The sequence below is a fragment of the Perca flavescens genome, chromosome 1 (assembly GCF_004354835.1).
Source record: "Perca flavescens isolate YP-PL-M2 chromosome 1, PFLA_1.0, whole genome shotgun sequence".
NCBI lineage: Eukaryota > Metazoa > Chordata > Actinopteri > Perciformes > Percidae > Perca > Perca flavescens.
Window position 1 is genome coordinate 15,452,823 of NC_041331.1, and position 22,005 is coordinate 15,474,827.

The 22,005-nt window shown below is 39.8% G+C and overlaps 1 protein-coding gene across 2 annotated transcripts in view; it reads right to left on the reverse strand.

The window, feature by feature from the left end:
* uacab (uveal autoantigen with coiled-coil domains and ankyrin repeats b) overlaps nucleotides 1-20,992 on the reverse strand; it is a 49,784-nt gene extending 28,792 nt beyond the window's left edge. For both annotated transcript variants that reach the window (XM_028576600.1, XM_028576586.1), the window contains exon 1: nucleotides 20,774-20,992. In XM_028576600.1, the coding sequence (XP_028432401.1) occupies nucleotides 20,774-20,821 (48 nt within the window). In that variant the 5' untranslated portion in view covers nucleotides 20,822-20,992. The remainder of the gene's footprint in view (nucleotides 1-20,773) is intronic.
* Between the last annotated feature and the right edge of the window lie 1,013 nt (nucleotides 20,993-22,005).

The window sequence follows — 22,005 nt, forward strand, 5'->3', positions numbered from 1 at the left end:
ATGTCTACAGTATCCTGGGACACCGCAGACAGGGTGACCAGGTCGTCTTCACCGTTTTGATTTTTTTTTTTTCTATACAAGATAATCCCTTGGCTCTTTGCATTGTAAATTGTTCAGTAGTCAAACCCCTATGTCGTCAAGAGCATTTTACGCAAATTTATCTTTAAAAATATGTTAATTTTTTTTATTTGTGAGATTGTTTTTTCCTATATTACAAAATTACAAGAACCAAAATCACAAACTAGCATCCATCATGACATTGTTAGTGGCTATTAAATAGCATTAAAGCCTGGGACTTTTTCCATGTCTCACTGTTTTACAATCTGAATCTCAGTAAATTTATTGGGCTTCCATTACACCAGCTAACAGAAAACTAAATCCCAAAGTAAAAACAAATTTCTACAAACCCTCTGTACTATGACCCATCTAAATCATTACCAGTGTGGCCAACTGTTTTTTTGCAGTCGCATAATAACAGTCATACAAGTTTGCAGAAAAGCACCAATTAGAGAAGAATACAAGAAGATTAAAACATCCCCAGCAGTACAGTAAGGTCAATTATAAGAAAATAGAAATAGTTTCCTGGTGACCTTTTTAAGATATCCTCATTTGTGTTGGCCAGAGATGCAAAATGGAGACTAGTTCCAAGTCCAGCTGCTGGGTCACACCATTTTAGATGACTTATGACCCACAGGGCAAAGCCTTTCCTTACTATTTACTTCTACTTCCGACACCCGTTGCCTAAGAGGGAGATCAGCTTTCCAGTTGCCCAAACCCTGTGAACCTTGGCCCCTGCCAACTCCCCAGTAAAGTCTCCACAGGATAATGAAAAACAGGAAGGAACTAACATAGTTTCCAAAAAAACTGTTTTAGAAAGACAATGGTGTCATTCATGAGAGATATGTCAAACTACTCCATTGTCGGTTGTTGATATCTGAAAAGTCTATTATTGAATCTGAAAAGAAAAAAAAAAAACCTCTTAAGGTAATGCTTTTTTATCTCTACGGTCTTTATCCCAAATGGATTTGGAGGATTATACTGAACCACTTAGTTTTTCAGTCCTGTAAAGCCTATTGAAGAATCCAGTTAAAACTAATTGTTTTAGCTCAGAAGAAAGAAAACTTAAAAAGGGGACTAGGGGAGCACTATGCAATTATTCTAAAAACATGGTTAGAAAGTGCACTGCATGTTATTGAAGTCTGAATCATTCAGATACAAATTATATTCACGACACGGAATTGGCAGAAAACACGTGTGTGTTTCATGGCAGGAAGATGTTTGATTCCAATTTCAGAATGAAGCAAACCTGTTATCTATTGCTCTACTATGTAGTGGAAATGTAAGTTACATGCCAACACTGATATAAAGAAAAAGCCAATAAGATGTCACCTACATTAAGAAACCAAAATGTACACCTAAACTGGATTTTCATCCTTACATGTTTAGCCATGCCAGAGGATGAATAGTTCAGTGATCCACGGATATTTCCTCTAAAAAATGTTAAGGAGGATGTTTACACTCTACCATGTTCACCATCTTAGTTTAAACGTTAGCATTGTCGCTGTGAACACGTTAGCATGCTGGCATTCATATTTAGTTCGAAGCATTTAAAAAGAAAACTAATTTCCAAGCAATTTAGAGCAAACATCACTATGAAACAGTTCTGTAGCTTTTCTATGAGGTTAAAATACCAATTTCCTGTAAAATGTCAGCAGCTTAGCGGACACATTTTAATAGCTATCACTGAAATAACAATGTCCTGAAGCGGGAGAACTGAAAACAAGCAGGTTTGTGGGTTTTGGCTGCAGACGGCTGCTGGTTCGGCTGATATTATTGCAGCTGGTCTGATGATGTGGAGATAAAAGAAAAGAACAGGGCAGACAGAGAGCCGTGGGGCTATGAAATGATTTCCAATCAGCTAGTGAGGACCTTTTAAAAAAAATTGCATTTTCAGTGCCATGAGAGACAATAAGGGAATACTTATGAGAAAGAGTCACAGACAGAAATGTGTCTACCACCTGTGCTTATATGCGACAGGGTTACTTCAATGTTGGTGTGGCTGAAAGGAAAATTGTGAAGAATGAAGAGTGTTTTTATTTCGCCTCAAGAAAATGATGAGGCAACATTAGGGCGTCTTTTGTCTTTCATGGTCATATTTGGTTAAATGATGAGCTCTTTGGGCATGCTGGTACTCGGGCACAAATAGTGATGATGCTTGTTTGGCCAGCACGTACAAGTCATCACACACACACACACACAGACACAGACACACACACACACACACACACACACACACACACACACACACACACACACACACACACACACACACACACACACACACACACACACACACACACACACACACACACACACACACACACACACACACACACACACACACACACACACACACACACACACACACACACACACACACGAATGTGACTGGAGGGTGGGTCAAATGGACTAGGCTGTGTAAAAACATGCATATACTGAAATATTAGTCGACGAAAACAATAGTCTTATGGAATGTATTAAGACAATAGTTGCTCAATGCAATAATGTAACTTAAAATTTGTTATAATTTAGTCCGCGGTTACAACATTTCCATAACCACTATACAGAATGCCTTCAGTTGTGCAACACACTGTGGTTAACATATTCCCTACAATCACAACTGCCACATCTTATATGTAAAGAGACAAATGAAAAAGGCAAACATTTAAAAGGTTAGAAAATGACATTTGAGCTGCTGTACTTAATTCTTAAAAACCGCATTTAACTCCCATTGTGTTGGATAACTATCAGGTAGACACAGAGCAGGTATTGACTTGCCCCTTCAACAACTCAAATCAGTGCTCCACCTTTTCTTTCCTATGACCAAGTTCTGAGTAAGCAGGTTTTCCTGGAGAAGTCCCCTTCCACATCTCAAAATGCCTTTAATATATGCGGATCTTTAGAAGTCACATCACCCTCTGTCACACGGTCAACTCTGCTGCACTTTGTGTTTCTCATCAAAAATAACTCAACAGAAGAAGCCAGCGCTGGTGTAGAAAACAGAGGCACTAATTGCAAGGCTCGACAGTAACGGTCAAAGCAACCGTTTTGTGGCCTCTGGTTGCCCCCTTTGGAAACCACCTGTTCAATAGTTGTGTTGTATTTAATATATAAAAACAAATCAAAATTTACAAAACTGGAAAATCTTATTTCAAAAGAAGTCAATATTTTATTTGGTTGTCTCCGTAAAGTTGAAACACTATGGTCGTGCGCAACACAACATTTCAGCGGTTGTGCGACCGCTTTCCACACATGCGCGTTTCCCGTGAAAAGATACAGGCAACGCAATTTTCTGTTCACGTTAACGGCGCATGTTAAAATCCGGTGCTAATATGGTATGGTATCTACCGGACGGAATAGCACCACGGATTTTGGTGCCCCATTACGGTGCCACCTAAATGTCTGGGCTGCTTTCTGATGCTCCGAAACAGATGTTAAAAGGCAACAGAACATCGCTGCATGTCACGTTAGTTAAAGCAACAGTAGGTAACTTTTCCCGCTTCGGTCCCCCTACAGGTCAGAAGCAAAATAAAAATAAAATGCTGACAGCTAAACGGTGTAGTGTGTGACTGTATTTCACTGTAGAGGATTCCAACACCGGGACATACAACCGTCTGCCTCTAAAGCTATGAGCTAAAAGACACAAACTAGTACCGGTCACTGCTGTTGTCTGAAAAACACAGACATGACAAAATGTTGCATTCACTGGTAAACCTCGTGGTGCATTCGTAGTTATTGTAAAATAGCCCTTTCTCATCTGTTTTTGTCTTTTAACAGCAATTTACTGGTGAAAGAAGTCATTATTGTTAAAAGTTATCATTATTACATTTTTAATAATCATTTCAATTTCTCTCTTTTTTGTGCTGAGGGGTGGCTGTGGCTAAGTGGTAGAGAGGTTGCCTGCCAATCGGAAGGTTGGTGGTTCGATCACTGGCCCTGCAGTTACATGCCAAAGTGTCTTTGGGCAAGACACTGAACCCCGAGTGGCCCCCGATGCTGTGCCATCGGAGTGTAAATGTGTGTGAATGTTTACCCGATGAGCAGGTGGCACCTTGTACGGCAGGCTCGGCCACAGTGTATGAATGTGTGTGAATGGTGAATGGTTCCTGTACTATGTTAAAGCGCTTTGAGTAGTCGTTAAGACTAGAAAAGCGCTATATAAGAACAGTCCATTTACATTTCCTCCCTTTTTTGTGCCGATCCGAAAAATTTAACCGACCGGTGACTTAAAACCCTGATCAGATCGGTGAGTTTTGTGATCCGTTTCACCCCGATTTGAGAGAGATGAGACATTATATTGCAACATTATTAAAATGTGTGGTATAGTCACATGAAAACTTAATTGCTCCAAATATAGGCAGTTTAAAACATGGCAACCAAAAGCTAATGCCTAGTTGCCAAGCCGGCAACCACTTTAAAAAGTTAGAGTTGAGTACTGAATTGTATCTTTCTCATGCTGATGCTGTCCTATCTACAGAGGACACTGTGACATCACAAGGTTTTACTGACCTCAAGTTTCTGATAAATCAGACAGTTGAGACACACACACAGCTTGATGAGGCTTAGTGCGAGCCATTTCCCATCAGTTTGTCCCCTATCAGCAGAATTGTTGTGCTCCTGTTGCTCAGCATGCCTGACTACATTTTGTGTGTGTGTGGGTGTGTGTGTGTGTGTGTGTGTGTGTGTGACAGAGAGAGAGATGGCTGAAATCAGCTGCAGCCCACCCAAAGTCAGTCAATAAACTCAGCCCACTCTCACATGACAACCTCCCCCAACATTGGTAATCCCTCCATCACCAATCTAACACAGTTAGTATTACACATAGTCAGCCAACTGCAGAGCTCCCCTATAATTTAAACACACACACACACACACACACACACAGCTGAGATGACCTCATGGCTGCCCCCATGGAGCCAGACATTAATCCTAAAAACACAGACCGTCACGCTACTCTACAGCACATCCAGCCTAAAACATACTTCTGCTGATCCTGTCTGAGAGTTTGCCTCCCACAGTGAATATAAGTCAAAACGGCTATGTGAACAAATACAGTGAGATTACAGGAAAAAGAGGAAGAAGTAAGAAAGAAAGAGAGAGAGAGAGAGAGAGAGATACATACATACATACATACATACATAATTTGATATCTTGGACACCTTATGGCTTTGCTGACCCCTAGAGTTTTGCCATACCTCAGACATAGGCTCCCTGTCATCGGTCAGCATGTTTGTGACGGCAGTAGAAATTTGTTTAGAGTAAATACAACAAAAGCATTTTCTTCCCCTTTCAGTAACTCACATCTAGCAAAGCCATTTCCACCACAAACCTTCTGCTCACCGTTCTTTATCAGAGTGAATGGAACATCGTAAATACAGTGACAGCACGGAATGGTCTCATATCAGTGAGGAAACAAAGGTAAATCTTCCTGCCGTCGCTGAAATCACAAAGTCAATAAAAGAATGTTAATAGGTATTGTGGAACAATAATTAACGGCCCGATCAGTTGGACTCTATTAAAACAAGCTTCACTGAGCGCATTCATGTTCCCCAGAAGATGGACCATTTTCATTTAGACTCTCCAGATGCACTACCGTCTAGCCAAAATGGGAATTTTGCACACAAGACAGAAACCAGTTTAAGATACAAACCCTAACAACATGTTTTTTATTTTCTTTTCTTTTCTATATCACTGTGGGGTTTGATTAACATTGCAGCCTCTACAGAGCTCAACAGTCCCGCCCCTCCTCCGGGAGACCTTGGGTTCCAGAAGTAAATTTCCCATTTATTTCTCCCATTGACATCTGGAAAAAATCCATATATAAAAGAGTTTTAGACCATGCCTTAAGGCAGTTACACACCAACCACACGGCAAACAGTCTCCCCAAGTTGGTCCAAAAAGGGCCTCAGAACACACTGAAGAGATGAGACGTAATACGTCTCCATAACTCCGATCTCATATTGTACTAAAATAGTTCACTGAAACAGGTTTCTGAAAACATTTTAAGTGAGAAATATGGCCATGCAGTTGCTGAATGTTGTCTTCATTTCAGATCAACAAAGGTCAGTTAAAAGATTTTCGTCAGATTTTGAGAGACTCTAGTCACGCTCATTCAGCTCGCCATTTCCGGGTGAGTCCCGACTGCCCTGTCCCCGACTGAACATGTCAGGTCGGCCAAAATGAAGGACGACGGCCCCTCGGACGGACGACGGCACGGAACACATCGAACAGACTCGAGTCACCGACCTCGCCAGACTGTCCAACGGCCGATTATCGGCCCGGTGTGTAGCTGCCTTTAGATTAACCAGACGTGACGTGACTCATAAGCATACAACATATCATTCAAACAACTCTGAGTTGTAGTTTAAAACTTGTAAGGGTTTTATTCGGGCTCCAGTCCATACATACAGTTAATGAATACAGGCACGCAGAACTGAAGGCTCGGTTAGCAATAGCAACGATTAGCTCCGGTTAGCTCCGTTATAAAGATATGGAGTGGAGGAGACTGCCGCGGAGAGGGGTAACAACCAGACTCTGATAAATGATGTTCGGGGAGCTTTCACAGCAGTGTGGCCACGTTGTTTCAACGGTTTTATTAGTACAGTTAATCCCACGGCAACACCTGCATGCTACTACTAACGTAACGATAGCCTCTCTGAGCAAGTGCAACGTTGTTGACGCTGTCATGCACACGCCTCGCAACTTCATGAGGGGAGGGAGGGGCTGGAAGCAGCTCCTCTCTGTGCGCTGTAAAAGAAAATACACCGATGTATATATTTTTACTTATTTAACTGTCTAGTAAAGTTCAAAGACAGTGTTTAAAATGTGCAATCCACATGTTTACATATGTTTATGTAAATAATTAAATAATCCAAATACTACTAAGTGTGGTGAAGCCACATATTTGTTTTTTATATTTCTGCAATCTGCCATTATGGTTTGTGTGATTTGTTTCTGACTTTCATATGAATGTTTACACCAGGCTTGGTCAGCGCTCAATATACTACTGTGATTGAAGTAGTTAAATAAAAGATGTCATTCATATAAATTCATGCATCACCTAATTTCATCATCACATACAGACCTGGCCTCCAGGAAAGAACAGTTTGTTTAATCTATCTAATCTTGTGTCGTTCATACTATACAATGATTTATTGCTGATTTTTGTTGAATAATACAAAAGACAAAGAGCTTAAAAAAAATATATATATATATAAAATCGCATATTGAATCGCAATATTTAAAAAAAAAAAAAAAAAAATCGCAATTAGATTATTTTCAAAAATCATTTAGCCCATGGTAAAAACAAACAGAAAATCCCCCAAAAAAGTCAAAAAGGTACTTTATAATACAACAATTAATAACCCACAACTATCTCTCTTTAAAAAGGATAAAACACCTTTGATCATACTTAAAAACAGACTTAAACAGTTTCTAACCCTAATAATTTTACATTTACAAATGTACACCGCCCAACGGCATGCTGGGTAACATTATAGCTGCTAGCCTAGCTAGCCAGGTAGCTTAACAGTCTGTTAAGCTGGGAGAAGCTCCGGTCGCTACTGCACATTCAAAAAACGAGAAGAAAGTTAGAAAATTAAGACCAGAGATACACCAGAACAACGTGTGCTCAAGAAAGGAGCCGTCTGTTGTTCCCAAGTTTTTTGTTTCTAAAAAAAAAAGCAGCGGAGCAACATTATGAACGCAATCCACCTACGGTCCCGCTACAGACCGTTGAGAAAGACGGGTTGAATGATTAAAACACTGGATTTAAGATGTCTTGCCTCGCTGAAATAAGTCCACCAACCGACTAACATTATTCAAACAGCGAAGGAGGCTGACAGCGGAGCTACATTCACTCGCCCACTACAACAACCTAACTTACCTGTGGCCAAGGTAGTTTTTATACAACTAGCTTACAACTATTTTGTTTTGAAAGGGAAACAATGTTAAAGTTGTTTGTATGTGTAGGCTATTCATTCGATTTGAGTTTATTTTACTACTTTGCACAATAAAAATTGTTTAACTTCTGTAACTGTTTCATGGATTCTCCTTCATATAAAAAAGTTATTGTATAATGCCGTGGAGCCAAACCCTTTAGTAATCAAAGCTTTTAGTAAACATGATGACATTAACATGTTTTTGTGATATTCGTACTCCTGACAGTAGAATAACCCATTATAAGCCTATATAAAAGATGGCCCATTATTGTTAAATATTTAAATTTATTTTAAGAGGTTTGATTACATTATATTTTTGATTTTGAATTGTTTTTTAAATAACAAATAAGAATTCAATACATTACATCTATGTTATTTTGTCTTAGTTAGGAAAGTAATGTTTAGTTAGGAAGGCCTGGTGCCTTTATTCTCTTCCACATGGTGGAAGGAAGGTATAAGGTGGAAGGTATACAGTTTATTATTAATTCAACAACAGTATTGGATCTGTATTGGGTATCGACAGACACACAAAGCTCTGGCATCGGTATCGGGACTAAAAAAAGTCAGATCGGTGCATCCCTATTTTAGACTTAATCAAGCTGTCAGCCAGCGGTTAGCCAAATTAGCTGTTAGCTAAACTAACGTTAGCTTCCCAGTGGAGGCTAACGGCAGAAGGGTGGAACAGATCGCGCAGTGTCGTAAATCCTCGTAAAACACGATTATCATCTTGCGCACGCACATGACGGATCGTGCAGGCAGCACAGATCGGGTACCGACAGCTCCCCCCTCCTCACGAGCATGAGTTCCACCAATCAGAGGCATCACTGTGGGATTATGGGATTGTTCAGGATTGTGGGTAATGAAGTTCTTATCCAAGACATTGCAAATAAGAGACATTTATCTCAAAACAAGATTGGTGCCCCATGAACTTTTGGCGTCTATATGAGCATATAAAATCGCTTAGTCATGTCGGCATGCTGGTTTTAAGTCTACCATCAACGGTTATGATTTTATGGCTTATACTCCAATTGTCAATGGAGAAATTGCATTGTAATATACTTCCGGAACCCGCTATGGGTGGGACTGTCGAGCTCTATGGGCCACCAGCAGAGCTTTAAACTATTAGTCTAATTCATACAGTGACAAGAACATTTACCATCTCCGCCCATTTGCCTGCCAATAGTTTCTCTTTACTTCAAGCGTTTGGTTCACTAGTTTTGATGAAGTGACTACTGTCATTTCAGTCAATGCAATTCATAAACTCATATGAAAGCACAGATAAACATATTTATTTAGGTTAAAATAAGTTGGTACACATCTCATAAAATGGTATGAAAGGTCAACATGACTGGATCAACTGACTCTGGGTAATGCCAATTCAGAAATGAAATCTTTAGCTCCCATGAAGACAATAGAGCAGTTTTATAACTACGGTTCACTGGTGAATAGAAAAATGTGTTTGAATGACTAAATTGGGTACAGTGTGATCCTTGTATTCATGTGTGCTTTGCTCCATTGTATAGCTTGAACATTTTTCTGACAGGGCAGCAAGCAGACCAATAATTTAGTCTGACAGGCGCTTGTCAGAGGAGATTTGAAAGGCCTTGTATAGTCTGACCAAGGATTAACTCAAATGAAACATTCAGTCTATACCAACTCAAGCCCAAACCGCAAAAACATACTGAAGAAAAAAGGGAGGAAAAGAGGATTTTTCAAATCCCAGAACTTCTCAACCCAACCAGCACAGGGGTAAGAACGCCTGCTGGGTGTCTCCAAGTTGGAGCCTAAATTCACTGAAGGAGGCTTCTACTTGATAACGTTAAGTAGGTACTCCGGGCTTTAAACGCTGCTCAGTGGCTTGTGAAAGATTCCTCAGGGGCTCAGGAGGCTGCAAGTTCCCACACCAGGGTACTGTTTATTATAAATCAACCAACTTCTTATCTTTCTGTAACCTTGCTTATTTGTAAATTCTGCTTCTGCTTCAGCAGACATTTTGTCCAGAGGCTGTTTCTCTGATGATGTGAAAGCAGTCTTAAATGTATACGCAAATGTATTATTTAGGATAACCCCTTTAGATGGGTCACACTCTCGTTTTCGAGGGGTCCTACACATAATACAAACAATCAAAGCAACAACATTAAAGTGACCCTGATGATACAAAAATAGTAAATAAATACAACCGTTAAATGTCCACAAAGTAGCCAAGGACAGATGTTCATTAATTTCATTTAAAACATGTACAATTAGTCTCAAAATAGGGGATTAAAGCAATGTTAAAAATGCCAACTTATGTCAAAGATTGAATGTAAGTAAAGGAGATCCGAGGACAACTCTACATAGGCTATTGTACTCTGCATTAAGAGGGGAAACATTGGTTTTAGAAGAATTTTGATTAACAACATCAGCATAATCCAAAAATGGTAATATAAGTAGCATAAAATACTATCTGCTAAGAGTCGTCATTGGCTAAGAGACAGACATGTCCGTGACAATTTCTGCCACCACGGTATCAGAAATAGGGCTGTACAAAAAATGTAGTTGCGGTTGCCTTTTAAATGATCCTGCCGACATAATGCTCACATTGCAATTTAACAACAAGTAGAACTATTCAGAGGTTATTGGGCCCGTCCAAATTAACTCCACATGCTGTTGTAGTTTAACGTCAAAACGTTCGCTTTCTTCAGAGTCGACTATTAAACGAACAGCTCCACCAAAAACGTCACCGCGGTGGGTCCATTCTAAGTGTAGACCTGTTGTAGATGTTAAGTGCCCTATAGTTCCTCAAAAAAATACAGTTCAATCACAACTGAAAATATGCCTCATTGTGTGTGAATAGAGGTGAATAAATATATTTGTTTGTGTTACAGCGAAGGGTCAGTTCCGTTTCATACTTAAAACATTTGGCGGGGGTTGTTGTTCGGACAGACCTGCCCCCACTGCTAAAAAAAAAAAATCCTAAAAAGGAAACACTGCATTGTATTAACGATGCCACAAATGTAGCTAAAAAGAACCGTTAGAACAGACTTTCCAACTCGCTGTCTTGTTTGATGGGTCTGATTGATGGTCTTTGGCTGTCAGGGTTGATTAGATGACCGCACCATGCTTATAGTATAGGTAGTACTTTAAAAATCATACTCCCACCACGAAATTAATGTCATTATTCTACTTTAACTTAGCATTCAACAACAGAGTTTGTAAGAATGCATTTGTGTTGAGCTCATCACTAAAACACAACTAAAAACAGCAGATAGTGATCACTGCCAAATGCTTGGAGCCATTATACTCCCTTCGCCCAACCCCATCCCCACCCTTCTTTTGTTACGACTTCCCAACAAAACAGTCCAACTCTATAGGACTCATCGATCCCATCATAAACACCTCCCATACTGTAACACCACATCAAGGGAAAGGGAGGCGTTCACATTTCATCCAGATGATGATGACTGTTAGGCATGGGCCGCTATGAGATTCTGATGGTATGATAACCTTCAGCAAATATAGCACGGTTTCACGGTATAACAACGACAGCTATGAATGTATTATTTTTTAAATGTCTGGGTAAAAAAACAACACCTTTTGTTCCATTGAACACAATATATTTTATTTTGAAACACACTGCACACTGGCAGGGAGAGGGATTTCTAAACTGCACTTTCTGTCCTTGAAGACTCACAAAAAAAAACAGCTCATAATTTAGGAACGGTATGACAGAAAATGTTTGTGGTTTTGAAACTGTGACTTTTTCAAACCTTGAAAACCAGTAAGCGGCCCATGCCTAATGCCTGCTGGGGGAGAAGTTGTGATCAGGTACACAAAGAAGAAGGACAAAGTGCAGGCATACAGCAAACTCTTACAAATAAAAGTCCAAAATCTTATCTTAATCTTATCCTAAATCCTATGCAAGTGAAAAGATAAAACAGCCTTAAGAGAGGCGATGATATACCTCCTCCAGACAGAAATAATGACAAGTCTGACATAAATTGATTGATATTAGTGTGAGCAGCAGCCAACTAGGGTTGCATGATATTGACAAAATGTGATATTGCAATATCGATTATGAATATTGCGATATTAAAATGAATTGAGATATTTTTAAACATATGTAAAATTACAAAAGTTATGGGAAAATGCATCAAAATAGATTCACAACAATATAGTGCAGAGTGAGACGTACGGCTCCGTAGTGTGGCTGAACCACAGGTCGGTTGTGGATGAAAAATATTTAATCTTTCCGACTCCAAACTCTGCCTACACCGCCTTTCTGCACTGTTTATGAAGTTGCGGGATAGCTACCTGTGAAAAATAGGTGCGGGTAGGGCTGGGCAATATGGCTGAAAACTGTATCATGATATAAGGGTTTCATATCGGTCGATATCGATAATTGATATTTTCTATGAACTATTTAAAATAAGGACCAGGAGAAAAATATATTAAATTTAAACATTTTTATTTTAAACTTAACCTTCCTCTGATTATAATCCCCTCAGTTATAAAAGCAGAAATGTCAACACAACCATGGAAAACACTCAAATAATTCAAATTTAAAAATAGGTCTAAAATCACAATGAACACTTAACAATTATCTCTTAACATTAAGGTGCAAAATTACAGAATAAGTAAGAAATGCTTAATGAAGTGTAATAAAATGGTGCAAAATGTTAAATATAAGAAACCTGAGAAGAACTATTTTCTGCAGGTTTAGTGCTAGGTTGGTAACCTAGCTTCTGGACAGTGCTCAGCATGTCTGCCTCCGTTATTTCTTTGTAGCGTTTAGTAAGGCGCTGATGCAGAGTACCTCTCCATGGTGGTCTGCTGCTTGTAGTGTTTAGTAAGGCGCTGATGCAGAGTACCTCTCCATGGTGGTCTGCTGCTTGTAGTGTTTAGTAAGGCGCTGATGCAGAGTACCTCTCCATGGTGGTCTGCTGCTTGTAGCGTTTAGTAAGGCGCTGATGCAGAGTACCTCTCCATGGTGGTCTGCTGCTTGTAGTGTTTAGTAAGGCGCTGATGCAGAGTACCTCTCCATGGCGGTCTGCTGCTTGTAGTGTTTAGTAAGGCGCTGATGCAGAGTACCTCTCCATGGTGGTCTGCTGCTTGTAGTGTTTAGTAAGGTGCTGATGCAGAGTACCTCTCCATGGTGGTCTGCTGCTTGTAGTGTTTAGTAAGGTGCTGATGCAGAGTACCTCTCCATGGCAGTCTGCTGCTTGTAGTGTTTAGTAAGGCGCTGATTAGAGATGTTCGGATACTGCCTAAAACGCTGGTATCGGTAAGTACTGGAGTTTATGCACCGATCCAATAAAACGTAATAAAGCCCTAAAGAAAATCTACGTTAAAGTAGTTTATTTTCTTTTTCCGTTATAACCGACTGTCAAACTGGAGAATAAAAGAAAGTTGTACAACATTCATTGTTTGTGTTTGTTCATGTTTTACAAAGAGTTTAACCTGACCCAGACAGACAACAAAGATAGAAATAATATCACATCCATACAGGGATAGTAGTATACAGTTGTTAAAACATAATAAAATATATGACCCACTGGTATCGGATTGGTACTCGGTATCGGCCGATACACAAGTTCAGGTATCGGAAAGCAAAAAATGGTATCGGACCATCTCTAGCGCTGATGCAGAGTACCTCTCCATGGCAGTCTGCTGCTTGTAGTGTTTAGTAAGGCGCTGATGCAGAGTACCTCTCCATGGTGGTCTGCTGCTTGTAGTGTTTAGTAAGGCGCTGATGCAGAGTACCTCTCCATGGTGGTCTGCTGCTTGTAGTGTTTAGTAAGGCGCTGATGCAGAGTACCTCTCCATGGCAGTCTGCTGCTTGTAGTGTTTAGTAAGGCGCTGATGCAGAGTACCTCTCCATGGTGGTCTGCTGCTTGTAGTGTTTAGTAAGGCGCTGATGCAGAGTACCTCTCCATGGTGGTCTGCTGCTTGTAGTGTTTAGTAAGGCACTGATGCAGAGTACCTCTCCATGGCGGTCTGCTGCTTGTGCCGTGTTGCAGATGTTGTTGGACGTTGATGGCGAATACGGCTTGCTGTGTGAGCGCGGCTAAGGTGGTAAAACAAGTTTGTGGCATTACCAGTGTTGGTGGGGACGCCGGTCTGACGACATTGGTCTGTCTACGGTCAGACTTATAAAATCCCCCAAAACTGCCGTACTGACTTTGTTTTATTTAACAATTTCCTCGCTGCGACACTCACTTTCCACTTATCACTCCACGCCGGTTCTGTTATTGAAGAACACGAGACAGTGGTGTGGCGCAACCAAACTTGATACTGTTACATGATTGGCTGTAAGAGTGTCACTCCCTACGTTGCTAGGTTACCAGAGAGTGAGTGCCTTTGTTCATGCAACCAAACTTGCTTCACAACCTCTGGTTTCTTCTGATGTAGAAAAACAAGTTATCGAACGTTTTATCGACCGCATTTTCTATTGATATTGATTACGTGTCTATCGCGAGACATACCGTTATTGTTTTATCGCCCAGCCCTAGGTGCGGGATAGGGGTGGGGGAAAAAAATCGATACAGCATAGTATCGCGATATTTCTCGTGGCAATACTGTATCGATACACAGGCGCCAAGTATCGATCTTTTATTATTTAAATTGCACATCAGAATTTAACTTTTTGGTAGTATAATAATAAAATCAATTGCTTATTCAGTCCACCAGATGGCACTGTTTGTTTTCTGGTGAGGTCAGCGGGGTGACTGTCAGCGTGCAGGAGGATGTAGATAAAATAAACATGGCAGCGTCAGAGAAAGAAATCAGAAATGCACCATCTGCGTTTAAATCAAGTGTTTGGACTTTTTTCGGATTTTTTAACAAGGAGGGGACAACTGAGATGGACATGAGACATGGGATTTTCAAGGAGTGTCGTATGCAAATAAAATACTCAGGGAATACCACAAACATGAGGGCTCATCTCACACGCCACCATCCAGAGTTAGCGTTAGCCGAGGACGGTAAAGCTAATGCTAAACCAGCTCCGCCCGAAAAACCAACCAACACTGGACACACTTAGCTTGACAAAGCTACCTCCCAATTCAGAGCGAGCTAAGAAAATAACTCAAGCCATCGCCTACTTCATGTGCAAAGACCTGCGTCCATACAACGTTGTGGAAAATGAAGGATTTTGTCACTTGCTAAAAACACGGAACCAAGGTACGTGACTCCGTCGGCGCCCTTTTTGTACTCATTTTAATTGTAAAAAATACCTGTAGTAGCACAGCAGTGCATACCTGTTGGTATTACAGTCTAGTCCACCTTTATTAAAAATGCAAACAGGTCAGTTTGCCAGGTGTATACAACATTTATAACATATTCATTAAAGTGCTGGTTAGTTAGTCAGCTTGACAGTCACATTTTACAGCAATAAAATTCATGTGAGATGAACAAACAGATGTTGACAAAGTTTTCCTTTGGGGACATAATAATGAAGTTGGAAAAAAGGTAATAAATTGCAATATATTGCAGAATATCGCAATATGTTTAAAATCGCAATAATATCGTATCGTGACCTAAGTATCGTGATAATATCGTATCGTGGTACCTCTGGTGATTCCCACCCCTAGTGCGGGATGGATATCTTTGGCCAAATAATACGTGATTGGTGATTTTGGTATGTCTCTTCGAGTTCTTGATGTACTTTGTGCCACTAGCAAAAGCACACTCTAGCGAGGCTTGTTTGGCTAGCTCTGGCGTATTAAAGCGCAACTCTCGCCAAAATGCAACCTAGGGTATTTTTGTGAGTGTACCCGAGTCAAACTTTTGTTTAAAAGCATATTTAGGACGGAAGTCCCACTTTTAAGATTTACCGTATTTTCGTTTTTCGTTCAAATGGCCATTTGAATGGGAGTGGTTAGAGGTGTTGAAATTAATTAAATAATCGATGCACTGCATTGCGGACATGGACGATGCTGCATCGATGCAGTGGCCAACCATAATGGATTATAACGCAATGATGTCGCTCGTTAATTTTCCGGCCGCGGCATAGACATCGAGAGACGCTAGTTAGCTTGGAAACAATCTAAGTGGAATAACAAAGCTGAAGAGGTGTAGCTACACTACGGCCCTTTTCCTGTCTGAACAGCAGTGGTTTAGAACAAACGTTGTGCTAGTGTGCCTGGCTAAAGTTGGAGCTAACAGCGGAGAGTTGCTGGTTCAGATGATGCTGATTTTGGACCGGAGAGGACGACAGCGTCTTTCCCTGCTGAAGAGGACTTTGCCGTAGCTGGTGACTGGTTTTCATTTTGGTGTTTGAGCTGGGTTTCTTGGACTACCAGCTAACTTTAAGTTGGATTTCTGTGTGTTTGCTTCACTGAAGATAACGTCCTGCTGGCTGCTGCACGTCCACATGAGCCCGCAACTTTTTTCTTTTTCCCTCTCAAAAGTCAAATGTATCCTGTGGAGTTTTCTCGTAAACAAGGTCATGTTTACATTCAGTGTTATGCACCCAAATGGATTGTGTGCAGCCTCCAGCTCTCACATGTTGATTGCATTTCCATTCAAATAAAAACATATGCAAAGTCAATTTAAAAAAATATTTCAAATGTTGTATACATTTAGGTTTGTTGGCCTGCAGACTTCTTGACTGCCTTTCAGGCGCATAACTACACTTCTCTGCACACTACTACTGCCGCAAACTCACTGAAAAATGTGTATTGTCTGTGTGCTTGAGTGCATTACGTGGATGTGCAAAATACAAAAACAAAACTAACTCATGATAACTGCGTTCACCCGCAGCTCTTTATAGACATTCAGCCAGACTCTTTTTTTGTTGTTGTCTCGTTCTTATCAAAAGTAGGACACAAACTCGGCAAATCAATACCGCACGGGGGAATTGATGCTAAACATTTCATGGCAGAACTGCCTGTTCATATTCCAGACTGTAACTAAGGCTCTTGAGAGTTGGACCTTGGGAACGAGAAAAATATTCTGAAATGACATAACACATGCCTTTCCAAAGCCAGGCCACAGTTTTGCTTCTTATTGTATTCTGAAAAGGCTATGGATGAATCCGTTTTAGAAAGACCTCATCATTTCATGTGTTGCTGAATAGATGACTGACCGGTACAGTAACTCCTTCACTGCATGAACCAGCTGATTTGTCTTATTTTAGTGTTTTTATGGGGCATACACACAAAACACAGTAGAGTTCCCCAACTAACAAAACAGATGTTTGCTGTGACAACAAGTTGGATTGGTGTGCAACAGCTCAGACTAATCTCAAAACAAACCAGGAAATCCAGTTTCTCTTATTTTCCTCCAGAAGCTCTACTGTGTGCTCCCGTCTCTGTAAATACAACTCTGAATAACCGGCAAGTTTTGCTTAAGGCTGACACATTTTCAACATATTTGCTTTGGAAAATGTGGGTTTGTGGCAAGCTAAGGGGTTTGAAGAACGTTGTCCAACCAGATAAAGATTAATTTGATCTTAATCTTCCCGAGGACATTCTTATCTAGACATTTTCTCCTGCCTTCTTTTTTCTATTTGTTTTTATGTTGAAAGATCTGCTTGGCAGTAGAATCATTTTCCTATCTATATCTATGTATATTCTGATTATATAATGTATTGCCAAAATCTATGAAAAAAAAATCCTAAAACTAATAATGTTTGTCTCTGTCAAAACATCATGAATCACAAACGTTTTCTTTCCATCGGTAACGTATGGCAATTACATGACAATGCTTGTAATTATTCACCCATAACACAAAAACAAGTGTTCTCCACGAGAGAATCACCCCTAAGCCCTGCCTGAAAACCCTGAGCCACAACTACAGACCTCACCCTGCCTTTAATCTACGGCTGGTATGGAGGAAATGTCCTATGAATTTCCCCTTTTCTCTCCCACACAGATGTATTTTTCTTAATGATTAGTCACCCCACCAGGAAGGTCTCAGTGAGTTCACCTCCCAGGAATTGTGTACCAATCAGGGAAGAATGCACCTAAAAACATTTACAATAAGATGCGATGCTGTCAATCTAATGCCTCGTTGACTGATAGGATTAATCTGATTTTATGAACATTAAAAAGGTTTCAGGTTGGAGCTGTAACAGGTGGTGATGATCCGATACGTAAGGATAATTGATAACTAACTATGCCTTTACCAGCACACAAATCAGAACTAAGATAGCTTTCAATACATTTAAAACGAGATTAGACCTATACAAGTGATGTCTGTGAGGGTGCTGCCATCTGTTAGTTTCTCCTTTGGTATCTGCCTGCAAAGAGGGATGCAATCGGAAGGTTATCAAATCATCACTTAGGCCTGTGTAACTTGTGTCTGTTTCTTCAACACAGCTTACGTCCAGCTTTCCTTGAGGTAGTTTGAAAACAAATGGTACAGAAAATGCTGCAGGGCAAAAACAGGTTTTTTAGGGCATGAATTTTAAATGGCTGCCTCTGACTTAAGGATTGACACAACACAATACCATTTCTTTGCTGAAAGGCTTTTTTTTCTCCCTGGGGAGAAGTTTACCACACACAGGTCCTCTGGCTTTGTGCCTTTCTCATGGTAATTGCTGGGAGCTGAAAACAGAGTGCAGTTGCAAACACCCACTGCATGTTGAACTGTGCAGAATTGCAATGGCTGTCTATTAACCCTCTGGGGCCCAAGCCGTTTTGTTTCATGGCATATTCGCGTCAGCTGGTTTCCTTGTGTAATAATGCTTGTATAACCTCAACCCTGTGTGCACAATGCACAATCAAGTTATAGACATATTCTTTTTCTGGACAACCTTGGCAATCAGGGTATGTATGCTGCGAGATATCAAACGAATGTAAATTGTTATATGACTATAAAAGATAAAAGAAACAACTAAATGGAAATCGAAACTCACAGAAATGTATTGAAATCACACAGACAACAATTATGAACGAGACGTTTGGCTTTTGAATATTGTTCTCCCAAGTCTTGGCAATCAGGGGAAACAAAAACAAAGACTAACTATCACAAATCTAGTTTTTTTCCCCCATAAAAAAAATCAATACACTTTTATCCAAAAAGTTAATTGTGCCATCTCCAATACATTTCTTGTCTGCTATGAGATACATACACTGAATTTCCAGTGTATGTAAATTCAGTGGACAATAATGTTTTTATCTATCTATCTATCTATCTATCTATCTATCTATCTATCTATCTATCAATCAATCAATCAATCTATCTATCTATCGGCCAAATCACACATTTACTGTGTGCCCACACACACACACACACACACACACACACACACACACACACACACACACACACACACAGGTTAGCGTTATCTATTGGCTAAGCGAGCTGCCTTTCTCCTGTCATCACTCCCTGTCAATATGTCAAATAAGATATGTAAAAACACAATAAAAATGATATATCAATGCTTAATGCGACCATGGGTGCATGCCTTACAATACTATCCAAAACGCACAAATGAGAATCTATTCATTATTGATTACATTTAGGCCGTTATATCATTATTTTGGCTCGTTCGTTCCAGGTTTAGTATATGTAGTAGCGAAACTAACACATTCCGGGTGCTACCAAATATAATAGCGGGCTATAGATATGACAGGATATGAGGATGTACATCAGCAATGACACTGGGTCACATCCACACAGACATCACTGCACAGTGCATTTGTAGATTGATCTCTGACACATTCAGGAAGACAGCCTCTGATTAGTGACACACTCACCCCACTGCATTCTGGGAGTCAAGATGGTTGGGGCTAACAGTAAAACTATAGCTTTTCATATAAAAAAAATATGCATTAACCGTTCAGTTGTGGAGTAAATCGTTCTGGAATTAATGAGCAAAGTCTCCGAAAAGACACTAAAGTTCCAATTTATTTAATACATTTAGTTACTAGTTACTTTCGAGATACATATTATTAATAAAAAATATTAACAAATAAATGATAATGTATCATTATAGATTAAGCTACACAGTTGTATAAGTAACTCAAATCAGCCCCACCTTTACGAGCTGCAACATGAAAGTGATACATACGTTAATCTATTGAATGGGCTATTGAGTATATTACTTTTGGTACTTTAAGGGTATTTTTAATAATGCTAACACTTTAGTACTTTTATTTAAGTAAACTTTTGAAAGCCCTGCCTATTTCTACACTGTGGCACTGTAGGTAGGCTAAATGAGCTAAGTACTCCTTCCACCACTGTTGTATTAGAGAGACTGCATCAGTTTGAGCTGGGTGTACTGAATAAACTGGTAACCGAATGTATTTTGGACTCAGCCTTCATCCAAAAGGAGAACTCACATCCTCACGACCGTAGGTGATCCGCTTCGTTCATGAAAAGGTGCAAATTTGAAAAACCCCAGCGTCAAGGGGTCGTGAGGTTACTCCCAGTGTCTTTACAAAACACAATAGAAACCTGGGTTAAAAAGCACCACAGTTAGCTAGTGTTCCAGTGATAACTGCAGGAGTTTGATGCACTGATTTAAGGAGCTTTCTTTCCTGCCGCGCTTTGTGAATAACAACAGTCAGCTGCTCTACTTTTAGGCCAAAACATTAAAAAAAGAACCTGAATGCATCCAGTATAGTAAAAACAGTGTCAGGCCACATCCACCGCTCGCGCGGGGGTGCAGGTGCTTAAACTTGCTGGCGATGTATTTTCCGACCACACCATAGCCGCCGTGGTTAGCGTGGTTGTTCAGGACACAACGCCTAGCATTAGCATCGTTGACCAAGACACATAAAATGATAAGATACGGGGATGTTAGCAAAACTTAGTCAATACAAAAACAATAGTTCTCGACTTACTGTGATGTTAACTTCGTGCTTTTTCAATCGATACTTGAGGCTCTTCATCTTGTAACGTGTTGGTTGGTTTTTAGTATTAAAAGTATCCTTTGGTAATTAAATTCATAAATAGTATAAAACTTTCCAGAAAGTTCAGACGAAGTAAGTTTTATCTGTCCCCTCTTTTCCAGAGTGAGTTGAGTTTCACCTGACGCCTAACCCACAAACTCTGCTCGCACGTTGATTGACAACCAGTGAAGCCAATCAAACCGAAGTATGCGCGGTTTTAGTACTTTTGATCCAATCGGCGACGTCGGAAGGCGGGACTTCCTTGTAAAGTGTCGTTGGGAGAAGTTGGAGCCATCCTTCATGAGACAGTACAAGACAGGGCAGGAAAAACCTGGCGTGACGTCAGGCGTACCTGAAGACCGAATCACCTGGAAAAAGTACCGATAAGTATATAATCAACCTGGTATCATTGTTTACAGGAAAAACCTAAATGTAAACTATTTACCGAACTGTCCGCAACCTGGAAATAACACCTGCAATGAACATTATGTTAATATCTAAACTGTCTGTTACCTAGTTACCTGTCTGTTGTGCCACGGATCACCTAGCTTACTCTACTGTGGTTGCTTAGTAGTCATGGACCTTACACTCAATAATACTTACTAGTCTAACCCAAATTTTAAAAGAAAATATGTTTATTGAATTCAGATCTTTTACCTATGTAAACATAGAAATATCAGTGTACAAATAAAAGTCTGGCATTCAAAAAAGTGCAAATCTATTTGCATTACAAAATATATACTTAAAGTACAAATGTAAAAGTGCTCATTCCATTTCAGAATCATTTATTACTGGATTATATTTTTTGATGTATTGACTGTAGGCTACATCACTTTAATGTTGCAGCTGGTAAAAGTAGAGCTCATTTTAATAAACTTATATACTGCTGGTAGCTTAACCTTTAATCATATGTTATCATTTATAAGTGTATGTATATATATATAGTTATATATATAGTTATTCATTTATATATATTTGTATTCATAATCTGAATCTTTGAAATAACTAGCAGGCTTTAATAAAGCTGTTGAGTAAAAAGAACAATATTTGCCTCTGAATTTTTGTGGAGTAAAAGTATAAAGTAACATACAATGGAAACACTTAAATAAAGTGCAAGTAAACTACCTCAAAGTTGTACTTAAGTACAGTACTTGAGTAAATGTACTAAAATTGTATTTCAAATA